Source organism: Hipposideros armiger, unplaced genomic scaffold (assembly GCF_001890085.2).
Source record: "Hipposideros armiger isolate ML-2016 unplaced genomic scaffold, ASM189008v1 scaffold_29, whole genome shotgun sequence".
In the NCBI taxonomy this organism is placed as follows: Eukaryota; Metazoa; Chordata; class Mammalia; order Chiroptera; family Hipposideridae; genus Hipposideros; species Hipposideros armiger.
In genome coordinates, this window is record NW_017731379.1 from 3,172,326 (window position 1) to 3,196,527 (window position 24,202).

The 24,202-nt window shown below is 36.2% G+C and overlaps 1 protein-coding gene across 4 annotated transcripts in view; it reads left to right on the plus strand.

Moving 5' to 3' along the window:
• CLTC (clathrin heavy chain) overlaps window positions 1–22,801 on the plus strand; it is a 65,874-nt gene extending 43,073 nt beyond the window's left edge. For 2 of the 4 annotated variants that reach the window (XM_019636713.1, XM_019636714.1), the window contains 19 exons: window positions 2,339–2,464; window positions 3,125–3,267; window positions 5,012–5,246; window positions 8,693–8,815; window positions 9,783–9,928; window positions 10,159–10,342; window positions 10,531–10,723; window positions 11,200–11,357; window positions 11,727–11,891; window positions 12,003–12,110; window positions 12,198–12,365; window positions 12,487–12,636; window positions 12,731–12,862; window positions 12,981–13,091; window positions 13,937–14,107; window positions 14,475–14,696; window positions 15,925–15,945; window positions 19,574–19,649; window positions 21,424–22,801. In XM_019636713.1, coding sequence (XP_019492258.1) covers window positions 2,339–2,464; window positions 3,125–3,267; window positions 5,012–5,246; window positions 8,693–8,815; window positions 9,783–9,928; window positions 10,159–10,342; window positions 10,531–10,723; window positions 11,200–11,357; window positions 11,727–11,891; window positions 12,003–12,110; window positions 12,198–12,365; window positions 12,487–12,636; window positions 12,731–12,862; window positions 12,981–13,091; window positions 13,937–14,107; window positions 14,475–14,696; window positions 15,925–15,945; window positions 19,574–19,649; window positions 21,424–21,548 — 2,757 coding nt within the window. In that variant the 3' untranslated portion in view covers window positions 21,549–22,801. The remainder of the gene's footprint in view (window positions 1–2,338; window positions 2,465–3,124; window positions 3,268–5,011; window positions 5,247–8,692; window positions 8,816–9,782; window positions 9,929–10,158; window positions 10,343–10,530; window positions 10,724–11,199; window positions 11,358–11,726; window positions 11,892–12,002; window positions 12,111–12,197; window positions 12,366–12,486; window positions 12,637–12,730; window positions 12,863–12,980; window positions 13,092–13,936; window positions 14,108–14,474; window positions 14,697–15,924; window positions 15,946–19,573; window positions 19,650–21,423) is intronic. The other 2 variants (XM_019636716.1, XM_019636717.1) reach the window with 1 other exon arrangement.
• The last annotated feature ends 1,401 nt before the right edge of the window (window positions 22,802–24,202 follow it).

Sequence of the window (24,202 nt, forward strand, 5' to 3'; positions counted from 1 at the left end):
TTTCCTTATTGACCTGTAGTGTGGTAGCTGCAATGCTACATCTCATCATTACTATTATTAAACTTCGTTTTGGAGGTACAATGATAATTGACTGGTGGTGTATGTAAACTGTGTGATGATAAAAATATTTCGCTGCATCTGATCTTGAACATTCAAGTGTCAATTATATGCTAGCCATCAGGAATACAGAAATTGGTAGTCTGTGACTTCTCCTTTAAAGTAACCTGTGAGTAGGTTGATATGGTGTCATTAGCATCGTTTGGCTCATGCCCTAACCTTGTAGAACTGTAGCTCTCCCTAGGAAGCATAGGACTGTTCTTCAAGAATCATGATCTGCTTCTGGCTACCTTTGATCTTATTTTCTATCTTTTTCCCTTTCCTGGTTTTTTCTTCAATTACACTGGCCTGGTTGCTATTCCTTTCCTGCCCCAGGGCCTTTGCTTATGCCCTTTTCCATTTTCTTCTCAGACCTTCATCACATGCATCCACCTTTCAGATTTCTGACCAAATGTTTCAGATTACCCTATCTAAAATAAAGCTTATCCTTACCTCCCTCATATCATGCCTTTTTTTCTTTAATAACACTATGAGACATTGTCTCTTCTCACTACAGTGTAAGTCCCTTGAAGGAATGCTTACTTTGTTCCCTGCTGTATCTCCAGTGCATAAGAGCAGTGTCTAATACATAGGCACTCAGTAAATATTAATTAAAGAATAACTTCATGTTTATGAAAACCTCTGAATGTGTTTATGTAATTTCAATTTTGATCTTAAAATCTTTAACCATAGTAGCTAGAGGGTAGCCTTTTAATAAGTAAATTGTTTAATAAGTAAATAAGTAATTTAAAATATTAATAGTATTACTTACATGTATGAAATGTGCAAATTTAGGCAATCAATAAAGTACATCAGTTTTTTCTACTTTTTCAACCTTAGATTTTCTTTGGGAACACAGTATAGTTGTCTTTGTCAGCAGAAATATTAAGCACCCATGCATAAAAATAGATTACCCAAGTAATCTTAGATTACTTGCGAGTGTATTTTCTAAGTTGTAAAATAAAGTACACAGTATTTTATGTGTATATTAAATAGAATAAGGAGATTAATGTTGATCCATTAACTTTTTGATGTTTATTTAGCAGGAAAAATTTAGCTTACTGAAATCTTTTGTGTAGGTAGATCAAACATTCTTTCTAGAAATGATTGTAGCAGCTATTCAGTCGAGTCTCCATGCTGCTAAGTAATACTTGCTTTAGACTTTCCTTAATGTGAAAAATCTGTAGCTGTACTTCCACTTCAGATTTACAGCCATTTTGATTTTTTATTCAAAGGACTTCTCATGACTCTCAGACTTAGTTTGGTGTTCTCTGAACACTTCATAGACTAATCTTCAAATTATTTATAATTGGGTGGCTGATAGGCGCTAAACTTAGGGATCATTTTATTCTAATCTTGCAAATAATGTTCTTAGTGGCTGTCATTGGGGAAAGTCCTATCCTGCTTAGTTCTACTTCCTTACTAGACTATCCTAGAGGAATCATTTATTGTGGAATGTTTCATGGTGTGTAAATGAATTCCTGATGGAAACTGTTGTTTTTTGTGCTGTACCTTATGTCTGTGGAATGTAACAGGACATGTATCAGGTAAATGCCCAGTACAGGTCTTACCTCCTATTTATAACATTTATGTCAATCTATAAAGTAGGATTGTAGCTTGATACTGCATTTGTAATGGTAAAAGCAACTGGCAATTTAAAGTTGTCTTTTCTTTAAGTACTTTCTTTTTCTTAACCTTTTTCTTATTGTAGCAGCATGTGGTATATTTTAATTCATGGCTGTCACCATCATGCTGCTCCTTGTAGGCTTTATTATAATATAATAGAATGTTAGAGGCTAGCCATTTAGATTGGAATTGGGGAGGGGTAAAAAATAAGTCGTTGGTTTGAAACAAATGTGGGCCATTTATGCCATTTTGACAGTACATTGGTCTTACCTCAGTTCAATTGAAGTATTAACTGTTGATGAAAGTCTGAGTGTGATGATGATGATTTTATATCCTGAATGCCACTGGTGGCTCACAAATCTTAATTTATTACTTTTTTTGGTAAAGAGTATGTGTGGTAAGGACCTGGTACTTTTCTGTGAATCTAAGTATTGATTAGTAAAAATTGACCAAAATTGGGATGGGCACTCTATAGCAATTGGGACATTTCTTTCTTTAAGAGAAGAGCCAAGGTTATGTGTGCCTCTCCCACCAGTATAAGACAGAGTCTCATATTTTACATAGGTTTGATACCTCATAGAAAGAAAATTAAGGTTTCTTTTTGTTCTTTTTTTAGGAAGCGAAGCTAACAGATCAGTTACCACTCATCATTGTATGTGATCGATTTGACTTTGTCCATGATTTGGTGCTCTACTTATATAGAAATAATCTTCAAAAGTATATAGAGATATATGTACAGAAGGTAAGTAATATTTATGTAACTTAAAAATTAAATCTTACTGTAGATGTTACTTCTCACACTCTGGAAATCTTCATGCTTTTGAAGCTCTGTGCCCAAAATAGTCTGCTCTTATTGGCTGTATATAATGTGGTCTGCTACAGTGGCTTTCAACATTATTTTCCACCAGAATCCTTTCTTAGTTTAAAATTTTACATGCATGCCAAGTATGTAAAATAGAACAAAACTACTGTAGTTGAAAAAGTTGGACGGCTTATGCCCTACTTACTTGATAGCCCCTGAAGTGTCCATGTAGAGGTCAGAGACTCCAAAGCACAATTTTAAAACCATCTTAAATATAGTTATTAGAAACTGTACCATCTAATTCCAGAAATGGAAAGGTAGTTTTTCTATAGTGGAGGACTTTTTATTGGACAGTCTTCCACAGTCATGTGACTTTAGCGTCTTTGAAATTATTTATCCTTTGGGGCAATGCTGAAGTAATTTATTAACCAAGTCAGACTTCCTGCTAAATTCCTCCATCTAGTTGCAAATTTAGACTCAGTTTATTACTGAATTTTAAAACTGAGCTTAAAAGAGGGAAATGTTTTATTTTCTAAAACTCATTTTTACTTTGCTTATTAATAAAATAATGGCATTCTTCCATTTTTTTTTTAACATTAGGTGAATCCAAGTCGACTTCCTGTGGTTATTGGAGGATTACTTGATGTTGATTGCTCTGAAGATGTCATTAAAAACTTGATTCTTGTTGTAAGAGGTCAATTCTCTACTGATGAGCTTGTTGCTGAGGTTGAAAAAAGAAACAGGTGTAGTACCGTTTTAACCTTCATAAGTGGGAGAAATTAGTAGTGTCAGCATGGTAATGGATAAAAGTATGACCTGTCAGTTGCCCAAAAGCTACACAGAAACAAATGGTCCATAATTCCCTGGAAACACCTAATTTAGACGTGATAAGCTAGCTGTAGCTCTGAAAAAAAGATGTTTTTTTACATCTGTCAGATAGAAAATCTGTTAACCTGGTTGATCACTTTTTTGCATATTTATAATTACAGCTACATGGGTTGACCTTGTATGTATTTTAAATGTAAACTATGGAAAAAAACCTTCTGTTAGTTAGGTGTGATACTCCTATATTTAATAACTAATTCTCTCTCGTTGCTCTCAAGTGTAATGACAGAAAAGAGTTCCCTGTATAACTCTGGTCTGGGTTAAACTGATTTTTTAATTTGGACCTTAACATGGTAATGTAAATTATGAATTAATGTAAGTGCTTCTATTTATGCAATGAAGTCTTGTTTTAGCTGGGACATTTTGATGAACTAGTGTTCAGAAGGTGTTGTAGTAAATAAGGTTTGTGGGTTGATATAATACTGGGAAGTTACTCTAGTTAGGAAAAGATATCAAGAACGCCTGGGGGTTTAATTTTAACCTGAGTTGGTATAGGTGTCCTGCAAGTGGCATTCATAAAATTTGCATTTGAATGTTTCAAACATAGAACAATTCTGCACCTAAGATCAATGGAGATCTAGAATATAATACTGATTTTAAAAGTTTGAGCCTAGTTTGAAGTGATTATGGATCATAACAATTTAACATTTAGAGATTTCATTTGAGTCTTAAGTCTAATACCTGAAAACAATCTTTCTTCCTTGTTGTATATTCCAAGGAAAGAGCCAGATAGTTGCAGTCAGACAATTTGGTCTTTAAGTGACAAATTATATTGTGATAAACTAAAGTCACATCTAAGTCACTAGTCTAGATGTGCCTTAGCTAATCTTTCTTCTTTCAGTTAACGTGGAACATCTGGTTGGCTTGCACATATTTATAGGAGCTTGATTTTTGCCTTTATTAAGAGTTAGGTGTCTTTACCCTAATGGGGAGTGTGTTCATAATAACTACATGAATTCGATTGCCAAAATAATGGCCTACTGTTCTTTTTCCGGGTGCTTTTGATATTTAAACCATGGTTTAAAAACATGATAGTCATCAGGACCATTGAAACATAAACTATAGCTGAGCGAAACCATGACCCTTGGTGGAGTGCTAGAATTATTAAATTCAGAGCTTCTGAAGCTACCAAATTTTGTTCCCAGTGTGCATTTAGAGCACTGTCTCCTTTGGCTGGAGGGATTGCATATTAACTGTTACAGCTGAAAGGAACCTCAGATAATCTAGCCTATTTTCTCATACCACATCCCCAGCCTGCCCCTAAACAAAATTTATCTAAAGTCTAGATATTTAGTCTACTGTGAAAAAAAGAACAATCTGTGAATCTATAATCTCTTCTTTCAATATGCTATCTAGATATGTAGCAGATTAGGTCTGGGAGAGTAAAGTCTTATATACCTTCTGTGTAATCTTGGGCAAATCATTTAACCATCTCTGAGCCTTAATTTCTCAATTTGTAGTAGCTGTTGGGAATTCAAAACAATGTATGGGAAAGCACATTATAGATCATACAGTACATAGTTAGCATGTCAAGAGTGTGTTATTTATAATACATTATGTGTGTGCCTGTTTTTGTTTGTTTGTTTTGTTTTTTCTTTCTAGATTGAAACTGCTCCTGCCTTGGCTAGAGGCCAGAATTCATGAGGGCTGTGAAGAGCCTGCTACTCACAATGCATTAGCCAAAATATACATAGACAGTAACAACAACCCCGAGAGATTTCTTCGTGAAAACCCTTATTATGACAGTCGTGTTGTTGGAAAGTATTGTGAGAAGAGAGACCCACATCTGGCCTGTGTTGCTTACGAACGTGGCCAGTGTGATCTGGAACTTATTAATGTGAGTACTGCTAGCTGAATGTGTGGAGAGAGGAATACATTTTAAAAAACTTGTTCTATAATGTTAGATTAGTGAATTTTGAGAGTGGTTTTAGTTAATATAGAGAGCTTTTGGAAGACATGCTGTTTTTCATTTTTTTATTAGAGTTGACAAACAATGCTATATTAGTTTCAGGTGTACAACATAGTGATTAGATACTTATGGAACTTACGAAGTGATCACCCCAATAAATCTTGTACCCAAACAACACCATACATAGTTAGTACAATATTATTGCACTATACCCTACATCCCCATGACTACTGTGTAACAGTCGATTTGTACTTAATCCCTTCCCCTTTTTCACTGACATCCCAACCTCCCTCCTACCTGGCAGCCATCAAAATGTTCTCTGTACCTATAAGTTTGTTTCTATTTTGTTAGTTTATTTTGTTCTTTAGAGTCCACATATAAGCGAAATCACATTGCATCTGTCTTTCTCTGCCTCACACTGCACTCAGCACAATACCCTCCAGGTCCATCCATGCCACTGCAGGTGGCAACAACCCATTCCCTTCCATGGTGGAGCAATATTGCATTGTATATATGTACCACCTACTCTTTATCCATTCATCCATCAAAGTACACCCAGGCTACCTCCACATGTTGGCCATTGTAAACAATGCTGCAATGAACATATGGATACACACGTCCCCTTGAAGTATCGTTTTGGGTTTTTTTTTTGAGATGAATACCCAGAAGTGGGATTACTGGGTCTTCCTTTGTCTCTTGTTACAGCTTTTGTTTTAAAGTCTATTTTTGTCTGGTATAAGTATTGCTACTACGGCTTTTTTTTTTTCCTTCCCCATTTTAATGAAAATTTCCATTTTCTATCCCTTTACTGAATTCAGCCTGTGTGTGTCTTTCAATCTGAAGTGAGTCTCTTGTAGGCAGCATATGTAACAGTCTTACTTTCGTATCCATTCAGCCACCATGTCTTTTGCATGGAGCATTTAATCCATTTGCATTTAATGTAATTGTTGATAGATATGTAGTTATTGCCATTTTATTCATATTTTAGATTTTCTTTTTTTTTTGTCCTAAAGAAGTCCCTCTAACATTTCTTGTCATACTGATTTGGTGTTGAAGACTCCTTTAGATTTCTTGTCTGGGAAACTCTTTATCTGTCCTTTGATTCTAAATGATAGCCTTGCTGGGTAGAGTACCCTTGGTTGTAGATCTTGATTTTCATTGCTTTGAATATTTTGTGCCAATCCATTCTGGCCTGCAAAATGTCTGTTGAGAAATCAGCTGACAGTCTTATGTGGGCTCCCATGTAAGTAACTAAAGGCTTTTCTCTTGCTGCTTTTAAGATTCTTTCTTTGTGTTTAAACTTTGGCATTTTAATTATGACGTGTCTTGGTGTGGGCCTCTTTGGATTCATCTTGTTTGGACCTCTCTGCAAAAAACAAATGATTTAAAAAAAAATTTATTTGCCAATAATTGTGATCTTAAAGTGGCCAAAATAAACCCACTAGTTTTATCACTTGTGTTTTTGTGTGCTATCTCATACATGAACATACATACCATGCAGACTTTTTTTAAGCATATGAGAAATTTCATACATCATGGCCTCTTCAGGGTATTGTTCTAACAATAAGGGTATTATTCTCTTTCATAAAGACATTACAGATACCAACTTCAGTCAGTTTGACACTTATGGAATACTTCTTAAAATTTATTTTATTCCCATTTTGTCAGTTGACTAGCAATTTTTCCCTCCAGCCTAGGATTACATATTGCATGTAGTTGTCACATCTCTTTAGTCTCTTTTAATATGAAACAGTTCTTCAGCTTTTCTTTGTCTTTGTAAAAATAGTCTTTATTTCTATTTGTAACCTTTTATTGCTGTGAAATTCACATATTGTTAATAATCATTTGAAAGTGAACAGTTCAGTGACAATACCTTCACAATGTTGTGTAGTGACTACATCTATTTAGTTTGAAGTTTTCATCACCTCATAAGGAAACCAGGTACTCATTAAGCAGTTGTGTGACATTTCCCCCTCCTCCGAGCCCCTGACAACCAAAGTCCTTTAGTTTCTATGGATTTACCTATTCTGTATATTTCGTGTAAATGAAGAGTCTCTTTTTAAAAAACTTTGAGTTTCTCTGACGGTTCCTCCAGATTAGATTTAGATTGTACATTTTTATCCAGAATATTGCTTAAGTGATTTGTCTTTTTCATGTTGTTATATGCAGGAGCACTGATATTCTTTTGTCCCTTATTTATGGAGGGAGGTACTTTTTATCAAGTTGTCAGTGTCTTTACTGTCTAATTATTGTATTTTTCCTTGCAAATAGTAAGTAGTCTGCAAGGAGACACTTAAAACCATGCACATACCCTGTCCCCATGTCTCCCTTCCTTCACCAATTTAGAGTCAATTGATTTTTCTTGAACCATTCTTAATGTGTCTTTTGCAAAATGACAATTTTCCAACTCCAGCACTTTCTCCGCATTTAGTAGTCAACACTCATATATTCATGTACTCATGAGTTTCTGTTTTATTCAGTAGGTTATAATCTACCACTGTTGTTTTGATGCTCAGATTGTCTTAGTTTTGGCTGATAGAAACCCCTTCAGCCTACCTCTTGGGGCTTTGTGTCATGGTCTCATCATTCTCTGAGCACTTTCTTATTTTTTAGCATAACAAGTTACATTATGCTCTTGTACTCTCCCAGCCCTGGAATATACCATTGTTCCAGGGAACTCTGATCCCTTTAAGTGGAGAATCCCATTTAAAACTGAGATCTGGGCCGGCCGAGTGGCTCACTTGATTAAAAGTTTGCTCAAGAGTGTGAGCTTTGAGCAACAGAGTCGCCGGTTCGATTCCCGGCCTGAGCTAAGCTGCCGCTGAAAAAAACTCAGGTCTGGGCTGTTAAGTGTATTTGCTTCAAGGATCTTTCAGTGGTCAGAAATATATGCATCTACGTACATACATCCATTTATATACATGTGAACATATGTTTGCATATACACATAGAAAAATAAACACACAGGAATAGCTTGTAAAATACTGGAAAGAAAGCTGTGAAGGTGGACTAAGCCCTACCAGATACTAGAGCACGATACAAAGCCTCTGTTATTAAAACACGCAGTACTGGTGCGTGAATAGACAGACCAGTAGAGTAGAACATGAAGTGCAAATATAAGTATAGATCCAACATCTATACTTGGGGTGCTTTTTTAAAGGACTCCCAGAAATTAACAACAATGTTTTTTCTGTTGATTGAATTTTAATTAAAAAAAAGAAAACTTGATTGTGATTTATTCAAGATTATATGTAAAAATAGTGGATGGTTCTCTAAACATGGTTTAAATAATAGGAAATAACCTTTAAAAGTAAGGTCAGGTATAAAAAGTCTTTACTTCTTAGCTTGAAATTAATCTTTAATGTCTTGTATAGGTTTGTAATGAGAATTCACTCTTCAAAAGTCTTTCCCGCTACCTGGTGCGCCGAAAGGATCCAGAATTGTGGGGTAGTGTGCTACTGGAAAGCAATCCTTACCGGAGACCTCTAATTGACCAGGTAAAATTGACAAATGTGTTTAAGGCTAATCTTTTTAACTATGAATATACCTTTTCTCTCATATATTCAAATATTCTCAAATGGCTCATATTTAACTGAAAGAATGTAGTAAAAAATGGAAAATTTCAAAAAATTAATTTAAAAAAATATCATAAATGTTAACAAAAATAAAATACATCCTCCACAAGAAAATACATCCCAAAAGAGATTATTATGTAAAACTCTCTACTCATTATAGTTAAAAGGAAAACAGCAAGTTAAATATTTAATGAAATGAGTAAGAATTGCTATTATTAATACCCGAGAAGTTCCAAAATTGATTGGAAATATTCAAGACAGTGGAAAGTTAGCCAAGGATAAGAATTGATAACAGAAAATACAAAAGACCAAGTGAGTCAAGATTAAATCTCCCTAGTAAGCAGAGAACTGCAAAAGAGATGTGGGCTCTAACTATATAAAATTGAATTTTTTAAAACCCTAAAAATTGAAAGTTACTATGGTTATTAAATTCTTATAGAAGTATAAATATGGAAGAAGATAAATTAAAAGCTGTTATTTTTTGTTCCTCTTCTAAGCATTTCTACAGAAAATTTTCAAGTAGATAACAGAGCTTTCTGGAAAAAATATTGCAGCATCTGGGAACCATGCAAATAGCTAAAAAGAGGAATTACTGAGTATATAATGCCACCTCTATATAGCCATTAAAGTGATACTGGGGAGTGCTTATTATGGATAATGTTTTAATCAGGGACAGGATAGAAATATATAATTAGGAAAATTTTTCAAGAGAATGGAAGTATACATGATCTGGGTATACATGAATTTGTGTACAAAGAACTTTGGCTGGTAAATTGAAAGATTATTTACCTCCATTCTTTTCTACCTATTTCTACTGAAAGGCCAACTTATTAGATATCTTCAAAATCACCTTGATTCTCAGTACTTTCTCACTATATATCCTCTGTAGGTTGTACAGACTGCCTTGTCTGAGACTCAGGACCCTGAGGAAGTGTCAGTGACTGTCAAGGCTTTTATGACTGCAGACCTTCCTAATGAACTCATTGAACTGCTGGAGAAAATTGTCCTTGATAACTCTGTATTCAGTGAACACAGGTATGCTATGAGAGAGGTCCATTGGCTATTTATATTCAGTCTTGAAATATGGCCTTTCAGTTTGGGGAAGGAACAAAGAGACCGAGATGGGAGAGTGTTGACTGAATTCTCACTCTTCTACTACCTTCCTCTTCTCCCCCTACCTCCTGAGACAAAAACTATAGCTGCAGTGTTATTCTTTATGACTTACAAGGTTTTAAAATGTTGCTTTCAAATCTGTTTTCTTAAAGGAACCTGCAGAACCTCCTCATCCTCACTGCGATCAAAGCTGACCGTACCCGTGTTATGGAATATATTAACCGCCTGGATAATTATGATGCCCCAGATATTGCCAACATTGCCATTAGCAACGAGCTGTTTGAGGAAGCATTTGCCATTTTCCGGAAATTTGATGTTAACACTTCAGCAGTGCAGGTGAATAAGTCTTTATTTAGACTAAAGTTGATTTACTAAATGTAATGACTTGTCTTGATTCCGTGTATGCATTGTCTTCTAAGGGTGGGCATATATGATTGCTGCGGCAGTAAGAACAGTAAAATCCTGATTGTTTAATTGTAAGATTCGTTTTACTGTTAACACTAATTCAAAAGTTTGTCGCGTAGGTCTTAATTGAACATATTGGAAACTTGGATCGGGCATATGAGTTTGCTGAACGCTGCAATGAACCTGCTGTTTGGAGTCAGCTTGCGAAAGCCCAGTTGCAGAAAGGAATGGTAAAAGAAGCCATTGATTCTTATATCAAAGCAGATGATCCTTCATCCTACATGGAAGTTGTTCAGGCTGCCAATACTAGTGGTACGACTTCTTACTTTTATATGTTTGTGACATCAAAAAATGTGCCTAAGCTATCATTAAGCGAAACATTAAGATGTCTGTGTATTCTGACTTATGTAGGAGTTAGATACTGTGTGGGGTTACTTGTGAAAACATTTAGCTCTCCATCTTAGTCCAGATGAAAAGAGGCTACATTTTGTGAACTTAAAAGGTCCATGGAGACGATTGATTTTCTGTTTAGAAGTCTCAGAAAATTCTGATCAAGCTCTAATCTTACAACTTTAAGGAAAAAGGGAATTCATCTATTCTTTGTGGTCAGTAATAATGCAGGATTGTAATAGTTTTGCTATTTTAGATGCATTTCACTGTTTACATGTGTTATTGTCTCTAATGTTTCCTTGAAAAAGAAATTAATGGCAATTCTCATTTACTTGGGTGAAAAGTTAAATGTTAGGATGTTAGTGTTTGGATTAATTTTTTTCTTTTTTCGCACCTAGGGAACTGGGAAGAACTGGTAAAGTACTTGCAGATGGCCCGTAAGAAGGCTCGTGAGTCCTATGTGGAGACAGAATTGATATTCGCACTGGCTAAAACAAACCGCCTTGCAGAGTTAGAAGAGTTCATCAATGGGCCAAATAATGCTCATATCCAACAAGTAGGTTTCCTGTTCAGATTTTTTTGCAGAGTTTAAAAATAAATAGTTGAGGGCCGGCTGAGTGGCTCATTTGGTTAAGAGCTCACTCAAGAGTTTGAGCTCTGAGCAACAGCGGTTCGAGTCCCAGCCCGAGCTGAGCTGCCGCTGAGCTGCCAACAGGTGGCAGGATGGCTCAGCTAAAAAAAACAAAAATAAATAAATAACTAGTTGAGTAACTTTGTTTAGTAGCATCAACACATCACAACAGAAGATTTCCAAGGGAAAAAAAATCTTACAGGAAAAATATTGTTTCTCACTATTAAATTGAATTTTGACTTTGGAAAGAGAATTGAGTTGAGGCTTACCTAGAATGGATTGTCTTTTTTTCAGGTTGGTGACCGCTGTTATGATGAAAAAATGTATGATGCTGCTAAGTTGTTGTACAATAATGTTTCCAATTTTGGACGCTTGGCATCTACCCTGGTTCACCTGGGTGAATATCAGGCAGCTGTTGATGGAGCTAGGAAAGCTAACAGTACTCGAACATGGAAAGAGGTACTCTCAACACTCATTTGAGTGAAGAATTAAGATACTCTTTAAACTGATTGATTGAACTAACCAGCTATGTTTACATTTGAGTTCACATAATTGAAATTTTTATTGTAGGTCTGCTTTGCCTGTGTAGATGGGAAAGAATTCCGTCTCGCTCAGATGTGTGGACTTCATATTGTAGTGCATGCAGATGAGTTGGAGGAACTTATCAACTACTATCAGGTAATGATATCAGGTTTTTTATATTAACTGAGATCTTATGTATGCCACACATATTCTTACCTTTAATTTCATATTTCCTTTATTTAGGATCGTGGATATTTTGAAGAACTGATAACCATGTTGGAAGCAGCACTGGGACTTGAGCGAGCTCATATGGGGATGTTTACCGAATTAGCCATTCTGTATTCTAAATTTAAGCCACAGAAGATGCGGGAGCACCTGGAGCTTTTCTGGTCCAGAGTGAATATTCCTAAGGTAACCAACCTTTAACATTGTGAAGCAACTCTGCAGCTAAAACTACTTTAAAACTTCCTTTTTTTAGGCTACTAGCTATAATTAGAGACTCATTTAAAGCAATTAAATATGTCTTACGCAGGTGCTAAGAGCTGCAGAACAAGCTCATCTTTGGGCAGAATTGGTGTTTTTGTATGACAAGTATGAAGAATATGATAATGCCATAATTACCATGATGAATCATCCAACTGATGCATGGAAAGAAGGGCAGTTCAAAGATATCATTACCAAGGTGTGTGCCTTCTTCAGAAGACAATGGCTTCAGAAGGAGTAAGCTCATTAGGAAATAACTCTGACTGACTTACATGCGGATTTTCCCATTTTAGGTTGCCAATGTGGAACTATACTACAGAGCAATACAGTTCTACTTAGAATTCAAGCCTCTGTTGTTAAATGATTTGCTGATGGTGCTGTCTCCACGGTTGGATCATACTCGTGCAGTCAATTATTTCAGCAAGGTAATAATTTTTAAAATGTTAGAACTTTATAACAAGGTTCTAAAACATACTTGCATAACTTTTGTCCATGGAACTTGAACAGTGTGCTATATTTGTAACAAACCTCTTTATTTTAAAGGTTAAACAGCTACCACTGGTGAAACCATATTTGCGTTCAGTTCAGAACCACAACAACAAATCTGTGAATGAATCACTGAACAACCTCTTCATTACAGAAGAAGATTATCAGGTAAAACCTTTTGGTTCTTGCATCTATTAGGTTATGACTGGGTTCTAAAGTTGGTATGTTTTGCAGTAAAAAAGCCCATTCTCCCTCAGGATTGTAAACAGTAGGTACTTGTGTGCCTAGGGTCTAAATTTAGTGAGGTTTTCAAGATTGATAAATCTGCTTTCTAATTAAGTGCCAAGTTTGCAGAATTTTGTTTAGATCTTGTCTTGCTTTAGAAAAATATTATGGTTACTTCATCCCTAAACTTCTAGATTTTTAGATAGAGTTGAAAGCCTTTGATTTCTTAACTAGTCCATAAAACTTATTTGGTATTAACTGTATTTTTTCACTGCTTTTCTTGCCCAATACCATATTAGTATCTTTTAATAAACTTTTACCTTGAAGGATTCCACAAAAAATTAATTAGAGTTAAGGTTCAGCTAGTTGCCTTTTTTCTGTCAACACCATTTTCTTTTAGCCTTAGATCCCATGCCCATGTATGACTGAATATCATGTTGTGTTGTATCAGTTTAAATCTTACCCTCCAAATTACAAGTCCTCCCAATTTCATAACCATTCAGGTTAGTCCTTGATACTGAAAACCTTGGAGAAAATTACACCATTAGAAGTTTTACAGTACCTTCGAGGAATTTATTTGTTATAAAATTAGATTGAAGAACCTTGACACTTGTTCACATTACTACTTTGTGGTTTGATGCTTGAATCTAGGCTGTCATGTTACAATGATCAAGTCATATACAGTTGTGTACAGTAATGGCTTATTGATTGAGAATGGTAGAACATAAACTTTAAAATGAAACACTGAGATGACATTTGGATGGCTTTGTTTTATTATTTTTTTTAAGGCTCTGCGGACATCAATAGATGCTTATGACAACTTTGACAATATCTCGCTTGCTCAGCGTTTGGAAAAACATGAACTCATCGAGTTCAGAAGAATTGCTGCTTATCTCTTCAAAGGCAACAATCGCTGGAAACAGAGTGTAGAACTGTGCAAGAAAGATAGCCTGTACAAGGTGGATAAAGTTGGTGGGGGCAGGGCTGTGATACCACGTACTAGATGACCTGTGCTAGCCCTGAAATGCTCTATTACAAATGATTAGTCTATAAAAGTATTAGTTTTGTGAATATGAGAATTGCATTTAAGCCCCCATTTGAGGAGATGGCAATTAAGTCAATTTCTTGATTCTAGGGGGCTATCTTATGTTTATGTCAAACCTCTCTTTTTTTTTTTAAAGAATGCTTTACGCTGACTTTTTCTTTCAACAAATCTTGGAATTTAAATGATACAACTGGGATGGTTTTTGCCCCATTGAATTACTTTGTTTAACAATTTGATATATTTGAGTTTAATATTTGACCTTCATCCTTTCCTTTGACTAGGATGCTATGCAATACGCTTCTGAATCTAAAGACACTGAGTTGGCTGAAGAACTCCTACAGTGGTTTTTGCAGGAAGAAAAAAGAGAGTGCTTTGGAGCTTGTCTCTTTACCTGTTACGATCTTTTAAGGCCAGATGTTGTCCTGGAAACTGCCTGGAGGCACAATATCATGGATTTTGCCATGCCCTATTTCATCCAGGTCATGAAGGAATACTTGACAAAGGTAAGGACGCCTCTGGGTCTATTTAGAACTAATTGTCTTGAGGATATGTAAAACTCTATGTACAGACTTACTTTCTCAAGTGTTTTTTCTCTAGAAGTGAGTCATTTAGTTGATCATAAAATATTTCTGTTCTCTATAAATTTTAAATATCTGACAAATGACATTGCATGGAAAAGGGAATTCAAACATGACTTGTCAGAATGTTTATCCTCAATGGGGATGAATATTATTACTTCTATATTGTATGTTTGGGTTTTTTTAAACATTTGATAAAAAAAATTTTTTTTCTCAAAATAATGTCTTCCTCAAATCAGTTCTTTTAACTCAGATGTCCATAACTTAGTAGTATAGATTCCCTTTAGTTGGTTGGTTCTTGGCTTTAATGTGTATGCCTGTTTCCCTTGGGGAAGCTATATCTGTATTCTTAATATCCGGTTAATCTTCTCAATATTTTGATAGTTTTACTCCTAATTTAAAACTATAATGGGAGGTTAACAATTAACACATTTCCTAAAAGTGCATTAAATAAGCTGGGGGTATAATCATAAAATTCACTTATTCATCTTAGTGTCCCTTTATAATATTAGAATATTTTTTACCTTGTCTTCAACAGTTACTATCTTTCTTGCTGTAGAATGTTTAAAATGGCCCTAAAGGACCCATTTCATGAAAGCACAACATGCTTATTAAATACAGTTTCACACCTGATCTCTTCAGCATGCCTATTTAAAGGGGGGAAAATAGCACACTAACAACCCCCAGTATACTGAATTATTTGCTTAGGCTACCATTTAATTAGATACCATTGTGTCCAGTTAATTTAAGAATTAACACTTTCTGTGTATAAACTGCTTAAAGTTCAGTGTAAGAGAAAAAACAGTTGCCTTAACTTAGCCATAGATGAGATAGCTTCTTTTCTTATGCATAATGCCAACTTGTGAGACCTGGCTCTAAGCTGCTGTTAACCGAAGTGCTGTAAATTTTACTAGCGTTTAAGCTGCTTTCTTTCACACTGACTCTAGCATAAATTCTTCTGCGATAAGCTCTGAAGTTAAAAATATATATATTCTAAATTGTGCTTCCAGTATGCCCTTTATTTTCACTTTTCTCATACCTTTTTTAGTGGTTAGATGTTTCTCCCCTAAACCTTTGTTGCTGATTCTACCTTTTTATGCTCAATATGGAATTTGATTTTTTTCTAAGCTGCACCTTCTGAATTCCTTTGCAGGTTGATGCAATAAAGGAAAAGGTGAAAGTTGATTCTTTTCCATCTTTAAGTCTGGAGGACTAAGTCTAAGGAATTTGCATGATTTTTTTTCCTTCCTTTTCTACACTGCTGCTGCTGCTTTTTCCCCCCAATAAATTTTCACTAAAGCCTCTGCAAGTCCCTTGAAACATAACTATAATAGAGCTGTAGGACATTAGTAGATGTTTGCTACTAATCGGCTAATAGGCTTTAGGAAGGGCAGGAGGCTAATCAGTAGTTGGTTCACAGTCTCTTAAATATATTATTAAAAACTGAGCATGGTGAGTTTCCATATTCCAAAGTTTCAGGAAATTTCTCCGCCCTGTCAGGGTATCTGGACTGTAATAGGATTATCTTAATACTCTAAATAAATTTAAACAGCCTCTGGTTTTATTTTGTGAGCTTGCCTGACAGTTGTTGAATTTATATATGTATTTACATGCCCTAAAAGGCTTTTTGGGGTTTTTTTTTTGGTATTGAAGGACTGTGATCCAGTTTCTGATCTCTTGATTCTTACTAATTTTTTGCTGAAAGTAGATACAAGAGATACTAGCTGCTTCCGAAGAGACTTTCCTCATGTTTCTCCAGGTGTCCAGTTCTTATGGTGCTAGTCCATTTTTAAGAGGAATCAAAACTTTTTAAATCACGAGAGTAGCTTGCTATAATTGTTGCTAAGCAACATGGATTATTTCTGTATATAACGAAGCAATATTAACTTCTTTCTGTAATAAGGCACACCTCTGAAGCTACCTAAAATTTGCTCTCTTATTCATCTTTTGGCTTGTCCAAGGTCAAATTTAGGTACCTTTTGGTTGCTGCTTCCTTTATTGGCTTGTCTCCATCCCAATATAAATGAAACCAACTTGCAAACTTATGTCTGGTATCAAATTGTGGTCAAGGGGGTGGGAGGAAGGTAAAGGAGAGTGGAACAAATTTAAAAGAATTTGGGTGGGGGACAATGCCTTGGAATTCTGTTGAACCAAACTGGAGTCACCATTGGAACTTAGGGCAAACCTGAGTAAAATGCATTGTGTGTGAGGCCCTTCAGCAGCTAGTAAGCAAGGCAGTTAGAAAGCGTGTGTGTGAAAAACAGGTAATTGAACTGCAGTGGTATGCGTTGTTTTAAATCAAGCATGTAAACAGTCATTGCAATTACATCATACTACTTCTGAAACTCTTAAAGCATTGCTGTGGGCTGTGTGTGTTTCTTGAGAGCCTGTATAGCAACAGTCATCTTCAGATCTCACTTCTTGCTTCAGTACTTTTGCCTTTTTTTCATGCACACATACACCAAAATAACTGACTGCATGTTAACTTTTCCTGTGCAGCATATTGCAGTCTTTGTGGAAAAGCCTTTTACATTATAGTGAATTCTCAACAGTACAGATGGAACTGAACTCAGTGACGTGCTTACGTATAATTTTTCTTTTTAAATCCAAGGATCAGAAACTTTTGTTACAGCTCTTAACAAAAGCTTGTGTTCATAAAAGCCTTCTCTGCTTTTCTTTCCTAAGCAATCTAAATTGGGTCAGTGGAAACAAAAAATGGATGTTGCTGTGCCAGAGGCTGTCCCATTATATAGACAAATCAAACTTTTTTGCTTAGCTTGATGCTACGCCTTCAGAGTTCTTATTTTTTGTTTTTGGTTTTTTCCCCCATGCCCAGCCTGCCTATGTCTATGCCTGGGCGTTGTGTATTGCTAGCTTTTCTAAGCCTTACATGTACTTCTGTAATAGGACTTTTGTCTTCAACATCTGACTCAGACATTAATTTTTAAACATGTGTTCACTTTAGATTCTTTTCCTTGAAAGTCTGGAAATGTATTATGTGGTTGTTGGGGTTTTTTGTTGTTGCATTTTTCTTCTTCTTAGAAGTTATTAATGTACACACATCCATGTATTTTTTTGTACAACCTCTTTAGCTCACTTTTGGATACTGTTTAGGTTAGCAGAACCCCATGTGACCTTTGATGGCACGGACTGTGCTTTAAAGTAATAGCTATAATAATTCCTGTTTATAAGTTTGGATGCCAAACAGTGGGTATTTCTTGTGGTGCTTATATTCCATAGAGGTCTTTAATTTCATATTGAGATGACTGAATGAACACTTAGGTTATAAAATAGGAAAATTGTATACAAAGGCAAATTAACCCATTTTCCTAAGATAGAAAAATGGCATTTTATCTAAAGGTGTCTAGAGTCCATTTCAGTTTACTTTTCTCAAATTTTGTTCCCTTACAAATTAGGATGGATTAGACCCATATTTATGATATTTAATATGAAATAATGAAAATATATACTAAATACGGTCCTAACCTTAATGGCCGATCTGAAGGCTCCAAGACACTATTTTGAATAGTTTCAAATAGAAACTACGGGCAGCTTTAACCTTTTTAGGACCCAGTCTTTATAGCTTTTTCATTGAAGTTTGCATGTCTTTTTTGCCTTTTTGAAGAACATGCAGTGAACATTCGTAAAAAGTTCCTTCCTGCACTTTGCCCCCCATCTCACTCAGCACATTTGTGACCTTGAAAACACTAGTGGCAATAACATTGAGATTTGAAGTTTTATTTTACTTCAGGTATAATGGAGTCCAACTATAAGGCTTTGGTTGAGATACCAACTTTTAAATATAGTTTAAAAGACAAATGTAGTTTCAAATGCAAATGGAAGTTGTACAGTGGAGATTCCTTAATCCTAGTGTCCCAATGTCACTTCTCCCTAATTCTTCACAGCATTGAAGAATCAAATCATGCTAGTCCTAGGAAGAACTTTGCAGATATCTCATTCACATTGTATAGAGAGGACGTTTTTTTGAGGGTCAGTGCAGTGGTTTGCCAAAGTCACACAACTAGTCAGCGGAAGGACTTACGTATTCTAGCTCCTTTCTTTCACTAATACATTTGGACTCCTCTACCGTATTATTTCTGTCTGATACTATCCACTTCTGTTTAGAGTAGCTAGCATATCATAGCCATTTACTTCTTTGGCTTAATTAAAAGCAAAAAATTTCTTCCTCAAAGAAGTTGAGGCAAAATCAGGTATTCCTAATTACTTCTTAGAAAACTGAGCATAAAGTCATGCAGCCTGTCTATATAAAAAGATCAGATATGGAGCCACTTGAGCCTTAAACTTCAGTCCGCACCTGTAACCAATATCAGCAGAAGCTGTGCACTGGGCAAAAGGTAGCTTATTCTGCACAAGTGCTTGTCCAGGCATTAGACTCATTTGACTTTTTTGAATACCATTTCCTTTTGTGAGGAAGTCTTGCCAGGTCATGAGTTCATTATTACTATCTTCGATAGGATTTAGTCCTCATTTGAAAAAGTGGTTCCTTCTCATTATCTCCCTCCCTCAGGCTGGCTGCATCCTAGCATGCCCAGTTGTAGCCCGGCGTGCGCTTTCATGGCTTTTATAAATCCCTCCTTCCCGAGGGTTTATAATGACAGTGCTAAAAATCACCTTGACTGAAGTATGAACATTGCCATTGAATTTGAAGGGCCTGAGAATGTTCTTTCTAGTCTGTTTTATTTTGACAAATTTTAACATACTAAGGCTTTTCCACTTTCTGCCATAAACCTAGGTTTATAATACTTTTGAGGTGCTAATTAACATTACCTGTTTTTCTCCAGGTGGACAAATTAGATGCTTCGGAATCACTGAGAAAAGAAGAAGAACAAGCTACAGAGACGCAACCTATTGTTTATGGTAATCTCTACCTCTTTTTAACCTCACAAAGTATAGTAAACGAATGTTTCAGTCTGTAGGGATTCTTCCTCAAAATAGAAATATGCTAAAATGTAAAAAGTCTCCATGAGTTAAGAAATACTACTCGCATTTTTTTCCCCTGAAAACAATCTTAAATTAAAGCAGGCATTGACATTATTCACTAAGATAATCTTAAATGAAAAGACAGTCTCAAAAAATTTATGATCATAACCTACATTTTCTTGTGGTCTGGTCACTGATTGGTTATTCATAAATTACTGAGGAAGAAATATTGGTGAGTTCACTTTTCAGAAGTGCCAAGGCTCTCTTTAGCATGCTTTACATAAAGAGAACATCCTCTTTAAATTCTAATTGGGAAAGAGAACTTGTATAGAGTTTCCATTTGAGAACTTTCCAGAGAGGTAGGATATTCAAACTCTCAGTGAATATTTAAGGCAATTCAGTTTCTTACATGTCTGAACTACTTACCCTTTCCATTTCATTCTTGGTGAACATTCATTTGAACAATGAATTTGAAAGGTATAGGTTATACCAGTATAACCAGGAGTACTTTGGAGGAGGCCATAAAATTATGACCATTGTATCTCATCCTGCTAAAGAAAATGATAATATACAAATCTATTTTGGCATTGTCTCCTTTATATTATAAATAAAAAGGACTTCGGAAGTTTAGTGGACCAGATGATTTTGATAAAGTTGGAGAAGATAAAATTTAAGTAGATTCTAGACATGGGAGCAAGATGTTTGACATATTTGAGATGGGAAACACAGTAGGAACAAAAGCAGGGTGAGTATAATAATTTGGGGTCACCTACCGAATTTGGCTTGCCTTCAAGGTGTTTAAAATGGATAGGCCTTGTAAGTAGTTGGCAATGGGATTGAAATTCCAAGATAGATGTCAATATCAAGGTTAGAAGTGATTTTTATAAACTGCTGGTTTGCAAAAAGAATTTGCTCACTAAAGACAATTTTGGTTGCTATCACAAAAAAGAGAGAAAAGAGGTCGCTTGTGCTGGGAGAAATCTTGTTCTAGGTTTACATTCTAGTGGGAGAGTACTTTTTTGGTGGGGGTTGCTTAGAGGTGTGTTATGTTTTCTCCCTCTAAGTAAGCCAGGTTCTATACAGGTCATTTTCTGTATGTAGTCAACTACTATTTAAACTTCATAAGAGTGTTAGCATAATATTTGAAAGAGGTTGTATGCTCTAGTGAATTTCATACCTAGTGCATATTTGAATGTCTTGTTATTTTTTATTGCTTTCTCTAAGTAAGTACTGGATTCTTTGCTCAAAATGCAGTAGGGTTTATGACTGTTTAGATGCGTAAATCTAACTTTAAAAGTTCAGTTGTATTAAAACCATGTCTGTTAAAAAATTGTTTGCTTAAAAAAATTTTTTTGCTTGTGCTAATTGTATTATCACCAAATATAATGTGCAAATACCATGTGGTGATAGGCTTAGTAGCAGATGTCTTGCCCGATCATGTCAAGCAAGCATGTGCATATTGCTTTAAATGGTATGAAGTCCTGTAATTATTGTAACAGTTCTGGCCCTCGGCCCTGCACTGTTGGCTTTTTTAGGCAGGACCCTTCTTAGGGTGACTGTCATTCCAAAATTGTGACATTCAAAAGTGCACCCACAAAACTCATTCTAAATTGTGATTGTGCTGCTAGAGTAGGGGGGATTGGAATATGGTAGTCCTACAACACTAACAAGTTTTACCACCCTGTTGCTCTTTTTTGTTTCTCACTTTTAGGTCAGCCCCAGCTGATGCTGACAGCAGGACCCAGTGTTGCAGTCCCTCCCCAGGCACCTTTTGGCTATGGTTATACTGCGCCACCCTACGGGCAGCCACAGCCTGGCTTTGGGTACAGCATGTGAGACAGAGAGCTGATCCTGTAGTCGCCTATTTTCGTACTGAAACATCGTCTCTACCCGCTTCTCAGTTTATAACAGAGGAAAACAGGCACACGTTCTTATAACCTTTATTTCATGAAGGACTACTTTTTGTTTCTAACTATAAACTTGGATCACCTATGTTAAAAGCTTATTTCACATTCCGCATCATTTTAGAAGTTATTTTCAAAGGGGAATAGTTTCAATGTTTTATTCACTTGGGCTTTTTTTCTTCCCCCTCATTCTTTGAAAAACTGCTTAATATTCAATCTGTTGTGAAGAACCTGATTTGCACTCTGTAGTGTTTAAAGAAAAAAACTCTAATATTGAATCTCTTAAATTTAGTGTATGTAAACAGCTTACAATATGTATTGTCTAAATGCATTTAAATCTCTTTTATTCAAAGAAAAGCTAAGGCGAATATATTGGTATGTGACCCTGCGAGACTGTCAATGCCAACAAAGACGACACTAATCAGCATTTCCTACACTGGACTGCAGTGCTCTCCAAATTATTTGAAAAATGCATTACAGAAAACTTGCCTGAATTTTAAACGAGCATAAAAGGCCCTCTGACCTATGCAGGTTTCCTCATTACGCGTATAGAAAATGCTAGTGTGTTTTTGCTCACTTCATATGTAACAGGTGCCCTTCTGTTGTGCTGTATCCTGTGCTTTTTCTGTGGGACCATTCCATTCAGGAACGAAGAGCACCATGATTCCAATCTGTGTGTATTTACTAACCCTTCCCTGAGGTTTGTGTATGTTGGATATTGTGGTGTTTTAGATCACTGAGTGTACAGAAGAGAGACTTCAAACAAAATATTGCTGTTCTTCAGTTTTGTTTGTGGAATTTGAAATTACTCAAATTTAAAATAAATTACTGGACTGTGGAAATAACATGTAGAATGGAAGTTTTAATTAAATACCTCTCAAACTGAAACCAAAAGAACCATGGTTTTGGTAGTTTCCTATTGGATTCTGAGGGTACAGGGAGGTGTGAGAGCAGAAGTGGAACAAGTATTGGATGTGTGAAAGGACTGTGTACGTCACGTACAGAACTGTGTGTAAGGGACGTGCAGTAGGTTAAGGAACCAGTCAGTACTGGAGTGGGCTGCATTCTGGCTGTCTCCATCGTTTGAGCCAAGCGGCACTAAGGTTTTATTTAAGCTTTTTACTAAAATAAACACATCATGAATGTTAAATTTTATTAACTGAAATAAAAATATATTAACATGTAGTTGACAATGCTGTTCCTCGCCATGAAATTGTAAGGGTCCCCAAATTATAGTTTGTGATTTTCTTTTTTTTTTTTTTTTGACCCAGTGTCTGAATCCCTCTCTTCTCTGGCTGATGACTGAGAATCTTACTTTCGCTACTAATCCTTAGTAGAGTTAAGAGAGCTGCCTAGCCTTGTGTTGCCCAAGAAGGGTTTTTAAAAACTTTGAAGCCCTGCTCTTGTCTTCGGCTTCTTCCCCCCTTATTTTCCTATAGGAAATTATAGTATTAGCTGGAAAACCCCTTTTCTTTTTTTGGTTTGTCACAGTGAACCCATTTTGCTGTTCAGGCTCCGGCTGTATTTGTTTCTGCTGGATCTCTGCCCCCTTTCTTCATCTTTATCAAAATCAAGAGGGAGAACAGTAATGGCGAGCCTGTGAGCTCATTCTTTTCAGAGTCAAGATTTGTTCTCCTGGATCTTTTCCATACTTTTTTTTTTTTAAGATTTTATTGGGGAATCAGGGAAAGGAACAGACAAGTTGCTGCCCTTTTGTTGTTCAGTCTAGTTGTGGAGGATGTTGCTTCACTGGCCCATGTTGGTATTATCATTGCACTCTTCCCGGGTGAGGCAGTCAAGCGCCGGCCATTGGACAGCCACTCATGGCAGCTCACAAAAGCTCACGCCCGCTGCCGGCCAGCTGCACTGCAGCCTATGCCATCGCTGGGGACTCATGGCAGCCCAGCTTCAGGTCGAGCTGTTGTTCACCATCTTAGCTGTAGAGGGCGCAGCGTCACTGGCCCTAATGTGGGATCCGAACCAGGGCCCTGCTGCTCAGAGCTGAGGTCCCAAGCCAACTCTTTTTTTTTTTTTTAATTATTTTTTATTGTGAAATACACATTTTTAAAAATTAGTTGCAGCTGTACAACACAGTGCAATAGTTATACTTTTTACCCCTCAAGGTGACCCCCCCTCCCCCAATCCGCCGCCCCACTTCCCCTGCCAATATCATACATATCTATTACAATTCCCTTGACTCCACTCCCACACTATACTCCATGTCCCATGACTATATATATTCACTTATAGTTGACATACAGTATTATACAATATCAACTTCAGGTGTACAGTGCAGTGATCAAGCCTCTACCCCATCCATGATGCAGTCTCCCTAGCAAGACATATGACCATCTGACACCCTACAACATATTTACAACATTATTAATTATATTCCTCAAACTGTCTTTCATGTCCCTGTGGCAATATTGTAGTTACGTATTTATGCTGTCTAATCCCTTCCCCTTCTCCCTCATCCCCACCCTGTCCGAACTAGCAGCCATCAGTTGTTCCTCTATATCTCTGAGACCACTTCTGTTTACTTTGCTTGTTCATTCAGTTTTTTAGATTCCACATATAAGTGAAATC